Raw genomic sequence first — 20884 nt, 5'->3', positions numbered from 1 at the left:
GTCTTATTTTTCTCCATAGTAAAAAACTTACCTTTAAGCTTTACCTTCATTAAGTATCAAGAATTTTCTTCTACTCATTATCTGTATTTGTTACCTACCCAATCATCACTATCATTTTCCCTCAATTCTCCTTAGATGCACTGCTTGTACTAGTCACTAGCAAGTAGTATCATCTCTATGGATCCACAGCATAATCCTGTCCTCCTCTGACAGAGACATGCAGAGTTCTGAATTCTGGAATACTGTCTCCTCCTACACAAGGCTTAAACTTTCCTGCACCTTGAGTTAGTCCCGCATGCATGGGACCTTCATTCTAAAAAGAGTCAAGTAGCACTCTCAAAACAATAAACCAGATTTGTCTGATAAGCATGAGGCTGCTTAATGCCAATGCACCACTGAGAGTCTGAAATGGGCTTAAAATACTTTTAAGATACTAATCTATAAAAAATGGAAACAGATGGTTTGTTTGAACAAGCAGATTCATTAGTTTTACTCAGATACCACTAAAAATAATTTCCCTACCACTTTCAGCACAAGAAAAAAAAGTCAGAAGCCTGCCTTAAAGTGATCAAGGTGGATAATACAGAACTGTTATTCCTTAACAATAAATGCAAGTCTGGACAACATGCAGTTACAGACACAGGTAAATTCAAGAAATGCCTAACGGTATAAAAAACCCAGATTCCAGGCTCGACCTTAATCTTTCAATTCACTGTCCTTTCTACAAAAATAGGACTTGGAACAGCATAAACAGGAACCAACATCAGCCATCAGAATCCCTGGCAATCTTCAGCTTGTACTATAGCCTACCACTTCAGCAGGATTACTTTTAGGTGTCTTGAGACTGATCTCATTCCTCAGAGGTTTTAAAAGGGTGTACTTTTTCCTCAATTACTAGACAAGAGGGCTAATTTTATCCTTTAAAAGGTATTAAGAGCCACAACTAGATCGATACATCCTAAGGTGTTTCAGCAACTTCCAGATCTTAGAAATAAAGCTCACCAGACTCTGGCCAAGGGCTTCACAGAGCATGGGCCCCAAGTGCCTCAGGTAGCAGCAGGGCTTGTGTTTCTTACTTGAGCAAGCAGCTTCCTAATTAGTCTCAAAGCCCAAGGACTTTTTAGCACAGCCAGTAAAGTAAGTCTGTTAGACTTGCAGGAAAGGTACAGCATTGCAGTGAAAATTACTCTTCTAGGTAGACTAAAAACAAAATACTGTTTACAGTTTACCTATTAACTGCACAAGCAAAAACACAACAGTTCATTAGCATTTGACCATAACACAGTACCAGGATTTAAAAATGGGTACTCGGGTGCCTTGCTCAGGGCAATTTTGACTACTGGAACAGAAAAGATCCTTCCCACCCCAAGTGACAGAGAATGTTCATGTATTGATTCTAAGCCTCCTAATTAATTCTGGCAAGAGTAAATTCTTGAACACTTGCTTTCCCTCCCTCCCATGCTCAGGTTTTATTTACCTCTTTCCACATAATGTTCTGCCACATCCCATTTCTTAGAACTGGAAAGAAAGCTTAAAGTTAGATTACAGAATAAATAGCCACAATTCAGACAAATTTCAAAACAACTGTATCAGCAGTAGCAAACACAATAGGAACAACACAAAAATCAGAAATGTATTTTTCAGAAGCTGGAACTTCCTTTTGTTCACCGCTGTGGGGATGTGAATCCAAGAAAGAGGAAGAATCTGCCCTTCATATTTATATAATTTTTATCACCTGCCAGACAACAGTTGGTGGCCTGATTTCTTCATGGCATCACATATACTAACATACAGATGGGCAGCATTGTTTCTTGTTTGGGAAATGACCTTCCTTATAACAAAAGGCATTACTGTCCACTGTCAATTAGTGTCAGGAAGCACCTTTACTCTGTGTATTATTTACCACAGAATTTTCACTTCTCATCTTTTTCATTGCATTTTATTCATAATATTTTGACTCTGGACACCCAACTTCACTACCATTACCCATGGCCCATATAAATCTGAGTCTCAATTGCCAAGCAGGCTCAAAGCCCTACCCAAAAAGCAACAATCAGCTTTCAGCAGAAGGAGAATCCTTACTGAAGTTCACATCGAAACAAGAAAAATAAGGTACTGAAACAGACCTCGGTTTCTCTGTAGGGCTCCAGTTCTACACTGCCATCTTAACACACTCATTAGTCATTTACCCTGCAGCATGCCTTTCCACTCAAGCATCTCCTCTAGGTGATTCTACACATACTTAATACTTCTCCAGCCAAAACAATAAGGTCAGATATGCCCAATTACTGCTGAGTAACCCAGTCCAGTCTAGACCAGTCCAGGTCTGAGCACAGCAAGTTCACCTTCACTGAAAGCAGCTGCAGCCAGTTTTCAAAGGTGTTCAAAAAGTGCAGTGTGCAACAGATCAAAGTTGAAGAGGTCAGTCCCCTACTTTGAATACAAACAATCTTCTCAACTCTATGCATTTCATACATGCAGCCGATTTGAAAATAATACCATATTCTCAGAAGACAATTCTGCTGAATACAGCCTTGACCATCATACCCAGGATAGGTCACTCCAACAGGAATTCAAGATTTGTCAGAATAGATCAAGCAAAAGAAAAGTCTCTTGACTCCTGTTCTCAGGCCATACACATAGAAGCACTGAATCCTGATATTTAATATTGTAGTGGATGGACTGCAGTGAACTAAACTATTCAACAAAAAATGGATGGGCAGCAACTGAAGTACTCCCAAGTGAGGTGTCTAAAAACAGCTGAGCTTTCAGCCAAACAAGTACAGCAGTTTAGAGGAAGAACAGTTTTGGTGCACCCCTTCCATCCCCCATATACACTGTTCTTGAATTGAGCTCTGCTTAGTTCAGAACTCAGGAGAAGCCCTGAATCCAGAATCTCAAGGGAAAAGCCAAATACCTGTGGCCTTGACTCAAAACTCAAACCTTTAGGGAGGAGTTGCAACACTTAGAATCTCCTGTGCTATGGTTTAGACAGCTCCCTATTCTACCAGAAAGTTTAGAAGATGTTTCAGTAAGCATTCTGTTGACATTGTTGTATGCTCACACGCAAAGGTATTTTGCAGCTTTGAGTGCTACAGATTTGGTCTAGTAGGCAATTTATTTCAGAAAACAATTTCACTTGCAATGTTTACTGAAATCAAATTAGGGATTAAAATTAAATAGCCAAGCAAATTACTTAAACTATTTTCTTACTGAACTATTTCCTTTTTAACTCATAATCCCACAGTCTAAAGAGAACTTCCACTAGACATAAAAGAGTTCAGAAATTTTGGGGTTGCAATTTCACACCTCCTACTCTGCTTAACCCAGTTTTATAGGAGTACTCCAAAGGACAGAAAAGGGCATGTACTCTCTAGAATATTTATAGAAGAGTATTAACCGATGAATTATTCCTTGTCAAAAGGTACTTGGTTAAAGTAACAAAGGACAACTTCCTAAAAAGACTGCTTCAACTCAAAAAGAGAGTTTCAATATAAACCTTCTATCTGGGGCTTTCCAAGACCAAAACTCAGTTCTTGATCTAGGACTTAAATGCTGTCATTCGCATCCAGCCATGCAGGGCCATTTGAAGTGAGGCTCCTGAAGGGCAAGCATCTCCCATCTGTCTTGTTCCAGAGTTTGCTAGCCCTGTGTTTGTCTAATATTTGAGCTCATCCCATGCAATATTAAATGCTCATTACTTATTCCATTATTTGGCAATGGGAGGACCAATACATCATAACAGTTATTACTGAGCTCTCTATATTTATAAAATATGTTGCTCAGGGGCTTCACTTGGAATTATATGGAGTCTGGTTCCTATATTTAATGTCATCACCACAGACATCATGTGAAGCCATCCAAAACATAAAACACTGGCTCAGGGCCTAAACACTCTCCAGCTCCTAATGCAAATATTCAGTGCTCACCTGGGGCAGAACTTCCATTTTAGTGTGCTCCAAAGCAAATTTAACTTCTACAATACCAAAGCCACTCCAGAAAGCAATCTGATGTTTTCTACAGTAAACTTAATACAGGAAAGGCACTTTGAAGATACACTACTGCTCTAAAAAACTACACAAGATAAATGCAAAGCCTACATGACTGATGCTGCAGTAAGCAACTAACCATTGCAGGCAGTGGAGTTCAGGACACAGCCAAGCAGACAGCAGGCATCTGCTTCTCAGTGAGCTCAAATGCTCTCCACACTGAATGCACTGATTAGACACCACTCAGCTATAAGAGTAACCTAAAGGCACACAGAGAACCTAAATTTATTTCACCTTAATCCCACTCTGAACCTAAAGTTATCTTTTCATTCTGGTAATATGTGTCTCAAGAATAAGCCTCTTTAGCCTTCCTCTTAAGAAGTAGGAGGATACAGTTTCAAGCATCAGATTGAAAATTTATTTAGAGTATTCAAAGGTAAAAAAGTCTGAACTCAAATAATTTTTCAAGTGCTAAGTTCCACTTAGCTCCATTAGAACACCTTGTGTTCTTTTAAGGTTGTCTCTCTATAATTACTGTGACAAATGTCCCTTGAAGTGTTTGTTGGCACATGTTCTCTACCTACAAATGAATTGTAACTGCCTCTGTGACCTCTGAATGGGCCATCTTTCATATTACCTATAACAAGGCCTGTTGGGCTACAACCACTTAATTAACAATTGCTTATGACTAATACAGTGTTCTTGCATTCAAACATCTTCCCTGACTCTCAAAGAGACATTACCTAGGAGTAGTGATAAAGCAATGCCTTTTGATGTGCATTAATATATATAATCTATATTATTAATTATTAATATACATAATATATATAATCTTAATTATCAACCCAAATTTTCAAGCACCTAACTCAGTGAAAAAAACAGGCAAGTTTCCAGGACTATCTGAAGCATGCAGCTAGCAGGTTGCTCACTTCCCCATTTTGCTTTAAGTGTTCTTCCACCTTTTTGACACTTCAGATATTTGTGCTTGAGAGGAAGGGGCTCTACTCAGAGCTCAAGTCCATGGAGCTGCCTTGGCTATGGCCCAAGATAATCACAGGGTGGCCACTGACAAGCTCTTCCTATTTTCTGCACAGATTTTCAGTTAAGGGGAGTGAAGAAAATGACAGTGATGTCTTCAGGCATACAGTGACAAGTACTGTCCATACCTTAGGGATACATGTAGGCATTCAGTGGATATCAGTGTTAAATTCTCTTTCAGTGACACGTCAGAAAAGCAAAGCTAAAAACCCTCAGACTTATTATATTTAGAGGGCAGCACCATTTGCAAAAATAACTTCAAATTTTTCTGACAGCAACTTTTAACATTCCAGAGGGTTGTTGGCTTTTTTAGTTCTGGATGTTTTGGTATTTGGTTTGGTGCTGGAATAATCAAGATGGAGTTTGGTAGGGAAAAAATTGCTTGGTTTTCTTGGAGGAGCTGAGAACTATGTAACTTTGGACAACCTTAAAATTACATCAAATTATAAATTCTAATAATCCTCCCAATGCCTCACCCTTAAGTGCCAGACCATCAATCATCAGGCTGAAACCTTCAGCAAAGTAAAATCTTAAATTACTGGTAAGTACCTAGTGCACAAGATATGCATTTCTCACCATCATGACAGCTAAAGCAATAGAACTGTTCAAAAGTAAGCATCCACTATTTGCATTTTAAATACTTACAGACTGTTTAGTCTTACCTACTGTTTTCTTTTTATTCACTGCACTGTCTGCCTTATGCCTTTTCTGTAAGGAAACAAAACATTTCATTACACCTCATTACACTTCATCACAAATTCCAGAACCATTAGAGCTAAAAATACAGCAAACTGCAAGATGATACATTGGGTCCTTTTTGCCTTTATGGGTTTTTTTACTTTTTTTATAAGTTACAGATCATCTAGATCCAAATGGTTTGTAAAAGAGTATAGGGAGTACAATTATAAATTTCAAAGTGCAAGTGCCTATGTTGGAAATCAGGCTCAAACCTTTATCAGTGGTAAAAAAAAAAAGTGTCTCCAAAGCTGGGTTTTTTTGAAGAAAAACAAAAGGAACAATAATGACCATGATGTTAAGATGGTAGATATACTTTAAATTCCACATGTTGTTGTTTAGACTGATGCCCAAATGATTTCACTCATCAGTACTCTGCAAAGCAGAAAAATCTCATTCTGATGTAAAGCACATAAGCGAGTTAGTGCAGATTTCCCCCAAAACAGTCTTCTCTATCCTTAAGTTGCTTGCCTCCCCCTTAATTCCTTTTTTCAAGACCATCTAAAAAGGCCACATATTTGTCAGGACTCTACAATGTCTTTCTAATAAAAACATTAATAAGCAAGTTTGAAGAGGGAAAAACAAATGTCCTGATTTCTACTATTTTCTTGTTTACCAACTATCATGAAAATACTTATTTCAGTGTTACAGAAATTCTAGTCAAGCACTTTGAAAGTCAAACAATATTTTGCTGCTGTTGAGCAATCACTCAAGAGACTTCAGAGATGCATGGCTTTATGGCATTTTACAGCTTTTTTTGAGACATTTGCTCTTTAGCACAGCCTTCCCCATAGTCATACTCACATAGTCTTCTATGATTTCTTTGATGCCAGCAACTGTTAAAATAAATAGCAATGGCACCAAGGTGGTATATCTTCCTGTTGGAGAGACATCTGGAATTTGCTGTGAACAGAAGGAAAAGAGACCCATTTTACATTTGTATTTAGAATTAATTTCTAGTACATTTAGAATTTTATGCAAAGCTCTCAGAAGACAGAACACAAATTTCTGATTTACTGTGTGATTTGTGCCTCACAGATACTCAATTTCAGTGGGCAAACTAGCCTACAGTCTAGATAGGCTTGAAGAAACAAAAACAAAATTAGAAGATACTGTTGTTATATATGCCTTTTATTCTATTTCTCTTCTCTTTATAAGAAAATGATACAAATTACATAAATCACATGGAAGCAGTGGTAATCTGGACTAACTAAGCAGAAGTCTCATAAGAAAGTCACACATTCTTTTCTCACAACGGTTAATAGCTCCATGTTTTATGACACCACTTATTTTACTTATTAAGAATAAAAGCTTGGCTTTACAAACTACATTGAAAGAAATCTCTAAGTTGTCTTCCAATTTCAATTAGTAACAACATACCCCATAAATATTACTAATGAAATAAGTTTGAGAATTGCTTTGCAGTTAAGCATAACAACAGAAATAACTTTTACTGCATTACTATTTCATTTTATAAACAAGACAAAGCAAAAAAACCCAATACCTGCAGTAAGGCAATGAAGAGGAAGAATGCATTTGCAGCTTTTCTTATCTGCTCATACAGGAATCGAGGTAGAAATGTCACCACGCTGTACTTGGCTGTGCTGCAGGGTAGAAGATTGTCAGCTTAGTACTTCATCAGAATTTCAGGTGAGGATCATGACCAAAAAGTCTAAAAGCCAGTGTTAGAAAGCAGTTCAAAGACAATAAATTAAAGACATATTTGGCATATGGAGGGAGTAGTTGCTTTGGTTATGATAAGGAGCTGTACCACACAAAAGAGGTATCACACAGACCCAGAAGGCTCTCAGGCCCACTTCTACCACTGGTGCCTTTGTTACTGAATAAACTATCAGACAATTTACTATCCATCCAAACTCCAGCACTGTGAACAGGCAAACTTCCATTTCAGTTCCAAGCACTTGATCGCGGCTTACCTCTCATCAAAATACAGAATTTAAATGTTGGAGGAGGCAGACTTGAATGAGAGAAATTAGAAATTTTGCAATGCATTTTTAAAATGCCTCATTTCCTACTTCAGAATGACTTATGCTCAGCTATGAATAATCCTCTAGAATAATACACACTTTTTCAGATTAATGTTTTTTGGCTTTTTTCCTACTATATATATATATATAAACCCTGTAACTAACATATACATAATTGAATTATAACTACTATTTCTTCTGCCTTAAAACAAAAACATACTGCATTAACTAGCCTTAATCACCGATGTAATTTCTTGTCATCTTCACATCAAATCCATCACGGTCATGAGTACAACTTCAGGAAAAAAGTGCCAAAGTTGACATGACAATTTAACCATTAGCATAGAACCTTCACCTACTGAACTACTGGCCATCAGCATGAGTTGGAGTTTAAACAGCTGAGCATCTGCAGCTCAGTATGCCTTGCAAAGGCCCAACAAGCAATGACAAGAATTTTCAGGCATCATTTTGTTTGAGTGCTGTGGTTGTGGTTTCACTTAAGGGTTTTTTTGTTTGTGCTTTGCTCTGGTTTGGGTTGTTTTGTTGGGTTTTTTTTAAGAAGTCTTGTATTTCCAAGGAACTGAGAACACTAAGATACTTGGCTTTCAAGAAAAAAAAGAAGAATTGTTTTCCAATTCCTGTTTTACTGATGTTTCCTAGCAGTGCCAAGACCACTTCTCCATTAAACCTAGTCCTGTCTGTCCCACCAAAAAGCCTTCCAGATCAACTGAAATGAACAGCATTGCTGTTCAGAAATCATAAAGGACTAGGATTATCAAATGCTTTAGCTGCATGATCTGCCTTTCACAACAGGCTGCTGCTATGAATAAAACTCTTACTAACTTGATCCACAAACAGCCGAGTTCAGTGGAGCTCACCTACCCCTGCATGGACAAGGTTAGAGAACTGCATTTTCCAGCTTATTGCTTTAACCACCTCCTTCTCTTTCTTATCTGCCCCACCCCCAACTCCAAGCCATCTAAACAGATACTGTTGCATCTTTCAAAAACTAGATGTAACAAGGCACAGTTTATTACAAAAAGCTCTATTTTGAAACTAAAAAAGATATAGTGGGATAAGTTTAAAAAAAAAAAAAAAAAAAAAAAAAAAAAAAAAAAAAAAAACCACACACAATTACAAAACAGTTAAGATGCATCTTATCTTAGGAACCTACCATGTTTCCTCTTCAAGCAGCTACAAATCCCTTTCTTCTGCTACTACTGCTCACCAGAATCAAATATTTAAGTACTCAACATAATATTTTACAGAAATTTTAAGTGGTTGGACTTCATCATGGCTCATATCTACTAAGCCAAATTAGTGAAACCATACATCCAGGTTTAAAGTGAGTCCAGTTCTTATATAAATGAAGTTACTTCCTTCAAGTGCTATTAATTCCTTCCAGCTCTAATTTTTTTTTTTTGGTTTTGTTTTAAGCCACATTTGCTTGGTCTCATGTGTAATAACCTTCCTTTAATATGGAACATAATTAAACACACATCTCAGAATTATCTTGTGACTTAAAAATATGGGTTAATCAAGTTCACAGTTTAGACCCAGAAGCAAACTCTCTGAGCAGTACTAATGAGACATCAAGCAACAGCAGATTTTTATATTAGAATAGTATTCCTCTAGGTATCACATTGCTGTGATTATAAGAACACAAGAATTTGACTGCAACCAAGCTGAAACATTTATTAACACCATTCTACCACCTACCAACTTCACAGCTAGCTGGCTCAAACATGATTCTTACCCTAATAATTATGTTAATGCCAACACAATAAGGCTCTTTTGAAAGAGGTTTGTACATAGTAAGTCACTCCGTGTATTCTGTTGCTTAAGTAACTTGACAGATGCCCCCAGAAAATGGGTACAGCTCTAATTAGAGGCAGGCACAGTCAGCTGTTACCATACAGGCCAGGAACAGCAACAATAAGTATGAATAAAAAGCAGATATATGTTATTATTTAAAAAAACCCCAACTTCTAACAAAAACCTAACTAGCAGTCTAAGCTGGGCAGGAGCATTCAATTGATTTAGCTCTGGAGAACAGTTCTTTAAATGATAAAAGCAATACTTATTTTTAAATAATATAAAAAAACCTTTTGTGCTCCCTCCCAATAGATAGATGCGTAACAACTTTAGGATAATCAAAGCTCAGAAAAGTTAAAATCTACAGATGAACAGGTAGAAACTTCAGTCAGCTCACTCACAGCACAGTTTTGGTCACTAAAAATAAATAACTGGCAGGTTTGCTCTCTGAGCAGCCCCATTCAGAGCCATCTTAACTCCAAGAATACAAGGTCTGCAACTCAAAGAACAGGTTGAGACAGGTACAGGAGGGAAACACAACGGGGAAAACAAACAAAAAGCTGGTTTCTCCTAAAGCAACAGCTGTTAACCATGCAAATCGTGCTTAACTACTCATGTTTAAATGTTGAACAGGTGTGCAAACATTACATGTCTCCTCTACACCTGCAAATTAATTCACATAAGTCATGTTTCAAGTTACACCACTGTGCGAGTCAGGAGGAATAGTAGAAAATCCTGCTAAACAAATTAATTTGGATACACCTGACTACAGCTGGCTCTGGCCCCACTGTTTCTAGGGCAGCGCAAAGATTTCTTTGAAAGCAATCACTGTATAATTTGCAAAAGGTTAGTGTCATTCAGATACTTTAACTCATTACCATATTATTAAAGTACCAAGGATTACCTAGTAATTTTAATAACAGTCAAATAAAAAGTAGCAAACAGTGCAATGAGAAACTCAGTAGCACTTCTCCAGTATAGTTTCTCTATTTATTTGTAGGTAACTTTTGCACAAGCATTCCCATTGTTGCCTTTTTCCCTATTTCCCAAAAACATTTTATAAAGTCATGTTTTACTTGACTGACTAATTGTTGAAGAGGCAAAGGCTGCCAGTAATAGAGGCAGAGCAGAGTTAATCCCTTGAGACATGTACATGTACTGGCAATATGCAGCTGAATATTGTCTGCACTCTTCCAGTCAGCCATCTCAAGCACTTCCACCCCTTCCTTTAGAATGGCAACTCTGAGATGAACTTCACCTTCAAGATAATCATGATTAAGAAAACAAGACCTCCTTTAGATACATGGGGTCCCATTTCCAGGGGTCACAAGTACAACAAATTGTCCTTTCCTAGACAGCATTCACACAAACCTACTCGTGCCACAGTTCACACATTTGAAATACTGTCCAAAAGCTGAAGGAGTATCACTTGATGTTGGTGCTTTTAACACACATCAATTAGCAGGAACAATTACTAAGAAAGCCAGGCACGGACACCTGAACCACAACAAAAGGGCTGGGTAATTAAAGTGACTGTTACAGACTTGAACTCTTCTCTCACCAAGCAGGCTTTTGTGTCCATCAACATGTACAAAAGGTCAGATGCCCAGTAACAGAGAAGGAAAAGAAAAACCCCAGACGATCTGCTTGACTGAAAAGCTCAAATACTTGTCTTTGGTGGAATGGCACTTGCATGCTAATGTCCTGCCAGGCATATGACACTTAACAACAAGACTGACATCAGCATCTGAGGTTCTGCTAAAGCTCTCAAGTACAGAAGTAGTATGACAAGCTACCTGCAGGCAGTCACCATTGCAGCAGGAGGCACAGCAGCAAGCTTTACATATTTCAAGAGATATTAACAGGAAAAACAACATTCAGTTATTACATTGAGTACAGAGAACACCCATTTATAGGAACATCTCATTAACAAGCTGCTGCCATGTAGGATACTGAGGAGGTTGTTCTAAACCCAAGTGTCACAAATAAGGTTCTCAGCAGTTGCATGCACATGACAGTGAAAGGTCATCTACATCCTTGCAAAGGGAAGATGGTGTACTTTCTTGAAACATGCTAAAGAGATGAAAATCAACTGTTTACAAGTTCTGAAAAAATACATCATAAGGGCTTATAAGAAGCAATTACTTACATCCCTATGAAATGATTATTGGCTGACTGAAAATTAGGTCCTAAATACCCATTTCTGATTTTATAACAGGAAGCCTGAATAAATGCAGCCCCCAATTAAATTGAAGGCCCTTGTTCTGTCAGACAAATCCTTGAGACTACAGTTCTTACAGAGGAAGACTCCAGCCAGAAAGGGTTACACTGCTCTATGCTCTGTCAGCCAAGAAAAGAGTATGTGGTGCTTAAATACTTGAGACAGTTCCTGAGCTCAGGGCAGAACAGAGGAGCATGAAAGGAGAAGGACTTGCTCTTACATAGTAAAAACTGCAACAACTTAAATACTACAAGGCATTATTGCTTAACGCTTGCCAGAGCAAGACAAAACAAGAGTCGTCACATTGTATCTGTCACCCAGCTCTGGAAAAAGGACTGTCCACAGTCCAAGCGCCTGTTTTGTTCTCATCTTTCCCTGCACTCTGCTACAGTTTCTCCATAAAACCAAACATTTTATATATACACAAGTTCATATATTGTAAGAAGAGGAAATGGTTTTAAGGGACATTCTTCTGCTTGGCTACTAAGCATCAAACCCTGAAAGATTTCCCAACAAAGCCGCATCGAAACTATAGAAGATGAATCTGTTGTCTGAAACTCTCCACACAGACAATGAAACTGATTGAGAGTATTCAAATGCATTAGAATTAATCAATTTTAACTTTGACTGAAAACAATCCTAGCAGCTTCCAGCTGAAGAGAACTTATCAGTGGAATGATATTCATCTCAAGCACCTCACCAGTTCCCCACATTCTTTATTTCTTCACTTATAGTATGGGCTCCCACCAGAAGCAACTAAAGGCACCACTGTTTGGAAAACTTGATCTTCTCCTTGTTTGTTACAGGTGGAACTGATCACATCTTAAAATCCCTGAGCCCTCTTTCCTCAAATCATATGATTTAGAGGAAAATTTTTCCATCAAAGTTTAAAAGAGTCAAGACATTAACATAGCCCACTAATTTCCCTGCAGGTCAAGTTCCATTAGAATTTGCTTTATGCAGGCCACAATGATTTGGGTCTGCTGCAATAAGAAAACAAAATTCTTCAGAAAAACAGTTTATTCAAGTTAAATTCAACGTCTCATATAAAAAGGAAAAAAAAAAAAAAAAAAAAAAAAAAAAAAAAAAAAAAAAAAAAAAAAAAAACACCAGACAGCTGTCAGCTAGACAACCAGCCACTAATGCTGAGGAGTGTTCTACACAAGGGAAAATCTAAATTAGCACAGACATTTCGATCATTCTTACATCATTATTTTCTAGTCATACACATCCTGAGTGTTGCATCCTACACCAACACCTAATTAAGAGGTAGGGGGCTAAGTGCAATACCCAGTGGTTACCACTGCTTGAGCAGGCAAGCAGTGTTATAGTGTTACCTGCCCTTATGCACAAGCTCCACTTCAGGAGCAAGATGATCAGGCTGACAAACCCAGCCTGGCTGAGCTACCTGCACTTCCTCCAAAGCTGCATCAGCAACAAGCTCATCTCCAAGCGCTTCAGTTCAGCTCCTATCCTTACACAGACCACTGCTAAGACAAAAGTACATGAACATGCACTGTGAACTCCTGATCACTGAAGCACAACAATCCCATTACTTTCTAGTTCATTAGGATCACCTCCTAACCATGTAAGGATTTTTTTAGAACTTATCACTTGAAATACCTTATTCCAAACTGCCCTGGTGTCAGCAGTCCTACTGTCACATACACAAGCAGTAAAGGACTGCAACAACTAATGTAATTGATGTTAATTACCAAAGCAAATACTATTTCCACTAGGAAAGTCTCCTACAGTAGCACAGTCCTAGTACAGAGTAGACACTGCCACAACTGCTTACGCTCAGTTTAACCTGAAAACCAGACCACGTGTCACATTTAATAGAAGCAAGAGCATTTTTTCTCCAAAACCCAGTACCCTGGAGGCTTTTCCTAAAGCATGCAAACAGAAAAGGCCTTTCCATGAGTTCTCTATTCATGAAATCCCTACAAAAAGGGGAACAGATTCCTGGCTGGTTTTCAGTAACAAATACCTTAAACAAAGGCTGTTTAGAAACAGTACTAAAAGCTCTGAAGGCATGATATTGTTTCAGCTGCACGTGAGGTCATCACTACAGCAATATATCCTTGTTTTGCAGTAGCCCTGCTGGCAAGGACAACTCAAAAACAGCTGAGTAGCATAGTTAACCTGTACAAACACAGAACAGCCTCCACTTAAACACACAGCAATGATATGAACATGACTGAAAAACAATATCAAACAAGTCACATAACCTAGCTAGCTGTCTAAAAACCAGAGGACTAGCTGCAGTTTTAAAGCCATTTTTTAACTCTAAATGTCACCACAACTTAAGCAGTGTTTATTTTAGTGACAAGCAGGGGGCAGAAGAAATTAATATTTAGTCAGTCTTGAGAGAAATGTAATTATCTTCACACCCCCAGAAACTATGTGGAATGCAGTCATTACACTTCTTAAACTCTACTTAGGTCCACTTGAGATAATCTCTTCTACCTTTTTCTACAGACCACTAGCAGTCATGGAGATTTAAAAAGATAAAAAAAAGGGACGCAATTTAAATCACCTGCTGTGTTGCTATGGCTGATTTATGAAATTCATCATCCCACAAACCACCAGAACAATTTCAGGATACCAGAGAGCTCAGCATGCAGCAGGTCAGAAGGCACAAGAACTCCCACATCTGTGTTTTTTTCTTTTAATCTAGACATTTTACCTAGGCAAAAATCAAAAATTTATCTGTCCAGGGATTCTTGTCCTAGGAATAGCCCAAGACCAAAGATGCAGCAGCTTCAAATATCCTGGTATAATCTCTATACACAACACCAGGCATATAATAACAGGTACTTTTAGTGAATTTTAATTGCTAAAAGAATCATTCTATAGAATCTATCATATAGAATCTATCTGTTCCTAAGCCTTTTTCATTGTGGTAGATTGCAGTATCAGCAACAGCTCCACTGCAGGAAACAAGTTTTTGCTCATTTAAAAGAGTATATTACACTAAGTATTTTTCTTCATTTAAAAACACTATCTACCTAACACTAAAAAGAGTTAGAGAATTAGTTTAAAACATGTTTAGACCTGTACTATTCAGATTGTAATAATACATCTCTTCTTCGAAGAATTTCAAAATGCTGTTCTGCAGTCAGGCAAGCAATCTGTTCACATGACAACAGAAGAGTATTTCAAATCTTACACAAACACAATAAAACAAACGGCCAGTGCCTGAACTCAACTAAGAATAAACTGAACAGAAAGAGGCATTTTTACCTAAAGAACATGGGTAAATCATGGTGTAAGATGAATGCTGGGTTATACCACTAAGTGCAGAGAAATTCATTGCACACAGCAGACTACAATCCACGTTTTCAACCACAGATCATAGAGAACACTGCTCGGGTTACAAGGGTCAACGCTAATTGGTTAGTGATACCAGCAACTCCTGTTTCACCACTGAGAACCTCCCCACACATTCAAAAAGCATTAACACCTCTAAATCACAACTGACTTCTATGGTACCTACAGTCAATAAAACAATGCACTTGGCTTCATTTAATGCAACACACATGAACTAAAAGGAAAAATAAAGATTGTGTCTACGGTTCTGTCACCAGCATACATCCTGCAAACTCTGATGGGACAGTCTGGGACCACACATAAGCAGTAGCCTGATACAGGACTTACCATTCCACTAGAAACTTTGTTACAGTCTTCAGGGCTAAATTCCCCAGGCAAAGTGCTTCTGCCTCACTAGACAAGAAATTGATTCTCACCTATTTACTTGAGATTTAAGACCTTGTAGGGTTTAGAAGTAACCACTCAAGACTTTTTTCCTCATTACCTTTTTTAACAGAATTTAATTTTTGCCTGTATAGAAGACAAGTTTCTGAACCAAGGATTTTCTAGCTATTATAATGCAACTTTCGGGACCACTCTAAGAGATCCATCCGCCAAAGTCTGTTTTGATAAGAAGCTTCTGAACAAGACTTGTAGATTCAAGATCCATTAAAAACAAACAAGTTGAATTTTGTCCTTCCTGACTGCTGCACTGTCCAACCACCCACTCAAGCCACAAACTGAGATTGAACTTGGGGTCCTGATTCAGAGGCAAGTCAGATCTGCACCAGGATGCACTACCAGGCCTGGAACAGAAGAGTATTACCTAGAGCAACATTAATAAAGCAACTCCACTGTCTTCAAAAACTTGGATACCATTTCTAATGCCCTTAAAGTTATCTTAGCACACCTGTTCCTCCAGGACTAATAAACCAGAAGTCCAACTCCTTTTGCATCAACATTAACACACACAACAAGTGAGGGGCTCAAATCACCTAACTGATTTTTACTAAATTCACTGGAAGAAGTTCCTATTAAAGTACTATTATACACAGAACAAGCCATTGATATCCGAGTAGATTCTTGTATTACTATGAAACATCCAGGAACTGTATTTACACAAAAGCAAAATTTATAGAACATTCTAAGTTCAAGTAAAGTATCCAGGCTTCATCAAGAATACACTTGGAAAAGTGTTCATGTCATTACTTTGGTCATCTCAGAAGTATTATACAGCATTCAATCCCCTACCACCACACTCCACCTCTATTCCATTGGTCTTACAAGGCACTAGGGAAGCTTGTTTCCCATCTTGTTGTGGGCTGAGCTTGGTGGGACACTTGGTACTCCCTGATCTGTTCTATCATTCCTCTTCTCATCAGAAGAAGAGACAGAAAATATCATGGAAAAATAATCATGGGTCAAGATAAAGACAGTTTAATAAAGCAAAGGGCACGTAGAGAAGCAAAGGACAACAAAAACCTTACTCCCTACTTCCCACTGGCAGGCATGTCCAGCCACTTCCCAGGAAGCAGGGCTTCAGTACACAGAGTGGTTTTTCCAGAGCACAGATGTCTCACTAAGTGCCACAGAGCTCTGTAGAGAGACTGGAAATTTCCTCAACATAAATGTTTTGTTTCTTACTGGACTTGAAAGTACAGAAATGCTCTGGTGAAACAGACAAATGTTTGACATACGCTGGATATGTCAAAACATATCCAGCTAGGTACTAGTTAGCTTTGTTAATAACAAACATTTAATATTGCAGTACAGCTGTGTTGCACAAAGTAATAACATTTATTCATTTTTTACATATTTCAAAGCTTCTAAAATGCTCCAACTGAAAATAGAACACAATTCACCTTTTATTAAAAGGTCCAAAAAGTAAAACATACCTAAAGTTTTTCAAACGGAACAGAGCAGGACCGAAGACAGGTAGAAGATGTGTTTTTACAGATGTAATCCCTGTTGCTACAGTATAATAAACAACAGTGACAGCCCTATATATGCACACCTCAAGGGCCAAGCTAAATGTAGCCTGTAACACACAGCACTATGTTTTGAAATAGTTTGTTACAAAGTTCCAAGAACACAAAAGAAGTCGGCCATTTCTCTGCACCTTCCCCAGCCTGATTTACAGCAGAGAGCCTAGGGAAAGAAGAAATGCTTCTTTCTACATCCTCACGCTTCAAGACTTCTGGAAGTGTTAGTGCCATCTTACCATCCACTTAACTCCTGCAACAGCACTATATATTACTTAGAAGTGGGATCAAGAGAATTATCCGTTTTTATTAACTTATTCAAAACTAATTTGTCTTTATGCTTCCACAGACATTGGAATTCACTTTTACCAGTGCTTTTCTACCCACAAAAAGTAAAGCACTTCAAGATGTTAGGAACATCTTACACAAAAAACTATATATCACTATATATACACCCTCCTCTGTGCTCTGCACTTCCATTTCCTGATGTATTTTGCTTTGTTTTGAGCAATCTTTTCACACTACCTTAATTTAGAAAGCTTCTTATGAACATTCACAAATTCCCACTGTTATTCAGAGAATCCTCGCTGACTACCAAAAGTTCTGACAGTCAGAACTCAAGCATTTTAAAACAAGCTGGTTTATTATTTTCAGTTTAATTTTCCACAAGCCCTTAGGTACAGGGGTTCACCCAGCACCTTGCTCTATGGTACACTGATGCTTCCTAGGGAGACAAAACATCTGCAAAGCCATCAGCAGAGAGAAATCCAGTGTTGAATGAATTTCTGAAGCTGAACACAGTTCAGTAAGAAAGTCCAAAGGCAACAGAGAACTGCAGCTCCTCAAGAGAAACTCCAATATACTTAAGTAACTAAGGCCTCCTTACTCAGACATTACAAGCTTAAGTCAACTTTGCCTCCAGTCCCACCAGGCTGGGGGAAGAAAGCTAATCCAGAGGATGGAAAGAGCACAGGCAATGTCTATCACCCTTAAAAGTCAAGAGATCAAAGCTTTCTTACTAAGCAGCAGCAAATCATTATAAAGTCAACTTAATTTCCAAGTGACACTAAGGAGCTAAGGTTCCTAATCAGGTAATGCAAGTATCTCTGCTATTACACTACCTGCTCTTTGTCCTATCCCTCACAGACCAGTATTCCTCATGATTCAAAATTTGCCTGTCAAGAGGCAAAGATGCAAAAAGGTATTGAGAAACTTGTACAGCTATCAGGGGATGGCTCCCAGACAGCAAACTGGACACAGCTGCTCCTCAGTAATAGCACTGTCAAGAATAAGCTCTTGGTAGCAGAGTCACACACTACTGTTCTGTGAGATTTAGCCAGATCAGAACAGAATCCCTTGTTGAAAACCTAAACCACAGATTCTGCCAACCCTCCATTCCCTGCTTTTCCTTCTTAAAGCAGAAATAGTCTAGCCACAGGAAACTGTTAAACTCATCCCTCAACTAGACAAGGAAAAATAAAGCATGAAAACCTCCACTGTTGCTGCCCACATAGAATAAGGAAGATACTGAGAAAATGTGTCATTTTAACTGCTCCTAAACAATAGACTTTCCCAGACAACGATGTAACAAGTCAAAGTTGAGGAGAAAACCACCTATAAATAAGTTGCTGTCGTGCCCAGAACACCAGCACTCTCCCAGAAGATATTTTTAGAATTGCCCTTGGTAATACACACAATAAATCAGATAATGGAAATCATCACCTCAGCAGGATAAAAAACTCTTCTCTTTTCATAAAGGTACTCATTGTGTAAACTGTTCTTTGAACAATAACCCAAACATCTGCATTAACGAACAGAAGCCTGCTAAACAACACTCCTCCTTAGTCATGACAGGAGCCATCTGTTCATCCAGCTATCCCCAGGCAAGTGTGGCAAGCACCACCACAACTTGCTCACGTTATGCATCCTTGTACTCCGTGTTTCAGCCCATGTTATTTGTGTTTCCAAACTGCAACAACATGGCATTAATCATACCACCAGAAGTATTAACACACACGCACCCCCTACAAAAAAGGCTCCAAACAGAAAATTACCTCTAGCCTTCAATTAAAAGACACAAGTGGACCATAGCCCTTTACACATAGGGATGCCAGCTTGTAGTTTCTGTTGTCATTCTTGTCCTGTTAGATTTACTTTCTCTTTTTCTCTTTTCTGCCTTCCTATTCTATACATTTTTTATATACTTAGCCTAGTTGTTCTTTCAACCAAATGCTAGCTTTTAAGGGGACACTACATGGAGTTTACTGGATTCTACTCAAAACTCCCACCAAATTTTCACAGATTAACCCCTGCATCCAGAAACACTTGAGTAGGTCCTCTTATTCCAAAATTCAGTGCCCTACTGAAGTGAATACCTTTTCGTGCACCTTGCCCACGCAGCTCTAGCAGCTCCCTGATCTCAACTACTGTGGAGGGAAGCAGCTCATCACTTGTCGCTGCTGGATTCGCCCGGGCGCTGACCAGATCCTGGTACCCACCGCAGACAACAAAGCCACCCGCCCCGGCAGACACGCGTTTATTGTGTCGAAACCCGGCGTGGGCAGGGTCGAGAAACAAGGGAGAGGGACCCGAGCCCCCCCAGCCCACGGGCGCGGGGTGCGCGGCTGCCGCCTGGAGAGAGAGAAGCGGGGACCGCTCCGTACCTGACCCAGTTGTCGCGGAACTTGCTCTGCTGGGGCTGGTTCAAGTAAATGGTGCGGGCTGGCGCCTCGTCCAGATCCGCCGCGGACGTGGCTCCGGACATCTCATCATCCGCCTTCTTATAGCCCGATGTGGAACAGGCAGGTCCTGCAGGGAGAGCGCGGAGGGGAGCGGTCAGCGGGGCCGGCAGCTCCCGGGGCCTCGCCGCGGGGAGGGGAGGGCCGGGGAAGGGCCGCGGGTGGGCGGCGGCGGGAGCGCGCCCTGCCCGGCGTTGGCGGCGGCTGTAAATAAATAATGCCTGTCCGTGGAGGGGGCGGCGGCGCCGGCCGGGGCCAGCTGGCGGCGGGGACAGCGCGGGGCCCGCGCCCCCCGCCCCGCGGGATGGGATGGGATGGGCCGGGCCCCGCCCCGGAGCCGCCCCCGCTCCCGCCGGGAACCGCATCCCCCCCGCCCGCAGCCTCCCGGGCTCCGTGGGAGAGACAGACCGGCATCCTCCGCATCGCCGCGGGGCTCCGAGTCCCCTCGGTGCTGCCGCCCCCGCGCAGCGCATCCCCAGCGGCCCAGCCCGAACCCGCGCTCGGGGGGCAGCGCGGCAGCCCCAGAGCTCCCCCAGAGCCCCCCCTGAGCTCCCCCCAGAGCGCCCCCTGAGCCCCCACCAGAGCTGCCCCAGAGCCCCCGCCAGAGCTCCGCCAGAACCCACGCCAGAGCTCCCCCAGAGCTCCCCCCAGAGCTCCGGGGACCGAGCTGCCTTCCCCGCCCCGGGCACCCTACGGGGGGCTACGGCCGGGCATCTGGGGGGTCTGTCCCTAAAGCTGAGGCTCAGACTGAATTGATAAAACGAGACTGTCTTGCTTTACACGTGCAACTTCAAAGCTCTGCCGCTTAAAGTCAAAGTAATTTTCATTTCCCACTGCTCTGGAGTGAATTGACTGCTATACGTATTGTTTACCTTACACTAAAAGAATACAAAAACATAAGAGAAAGGAGCTAGCTATTTCCTCTGTTAAGCCTCAAAAGGTTCCCGAAGTTGTGGAGACAGATTTATTGCTTTCCTCTCCCCTCCTGAGCCATGGAGATACTTTAATTTAGTTGAGCTGTACATATATTATATAAGAATTTATCAGTTTATTAAATAAGCCATGG

General features: G+C 40.1%; 1 protein-coding gene across 1 annotated transcript in view; it reads right to left on the bottom strand.

The window, feature by feature from the left end:
• ATP8A2 (ATPase phospholipid transporting 8A2) overlaps window positions 1–20884 on the bottom strand; it is a gene marked incomplete at its 3' end in the record, with an annotated part of 287257 nt that overhangs the window by 232094 nt on the left and 34279 nt on the right. Inside the window, exons 2-6 of the mRNA XM_083855240.1 lie at window positions 19744–19888; window positions 7267–7366; window positions 6567–6665; window positions 5690–5735; window positions 1478–1518 (exon numbers count right to left, since the gene is read on the bottom strand). Coding sequence (XP_083711366.1) covers window positions 1478–1518; window positions 5690–5735; window positions 6567–6665; window positions 7267–7366; window positions 19744–19888 — 431 coding nt within the window. The remainder of the gene's footprint in view (window positions 1–1477; window positions 1519–5689; window positions 5736–6566; window positions 6666–7266; window positions 7367–19743; window positions 19889–20884) is intronic.

This window comes from Zosterops lateralis, assembly GCF_965231275.1.
Source record: "Zosterops lateralis genome assembly, chromosome: 2".
Taxonomy (NCBI): domain Eukaryota; kingdom Metazoa; phylum Chordata; class Aves; order Passeriformes; family Zosteropidae; genus Zosterops; species Zosterops lateralis.
The sequence above is the reverse complement of the archived record's forward strand: the minus strand, read 5'-3'. Positions and strand labels throughout refer to the sequence as shown.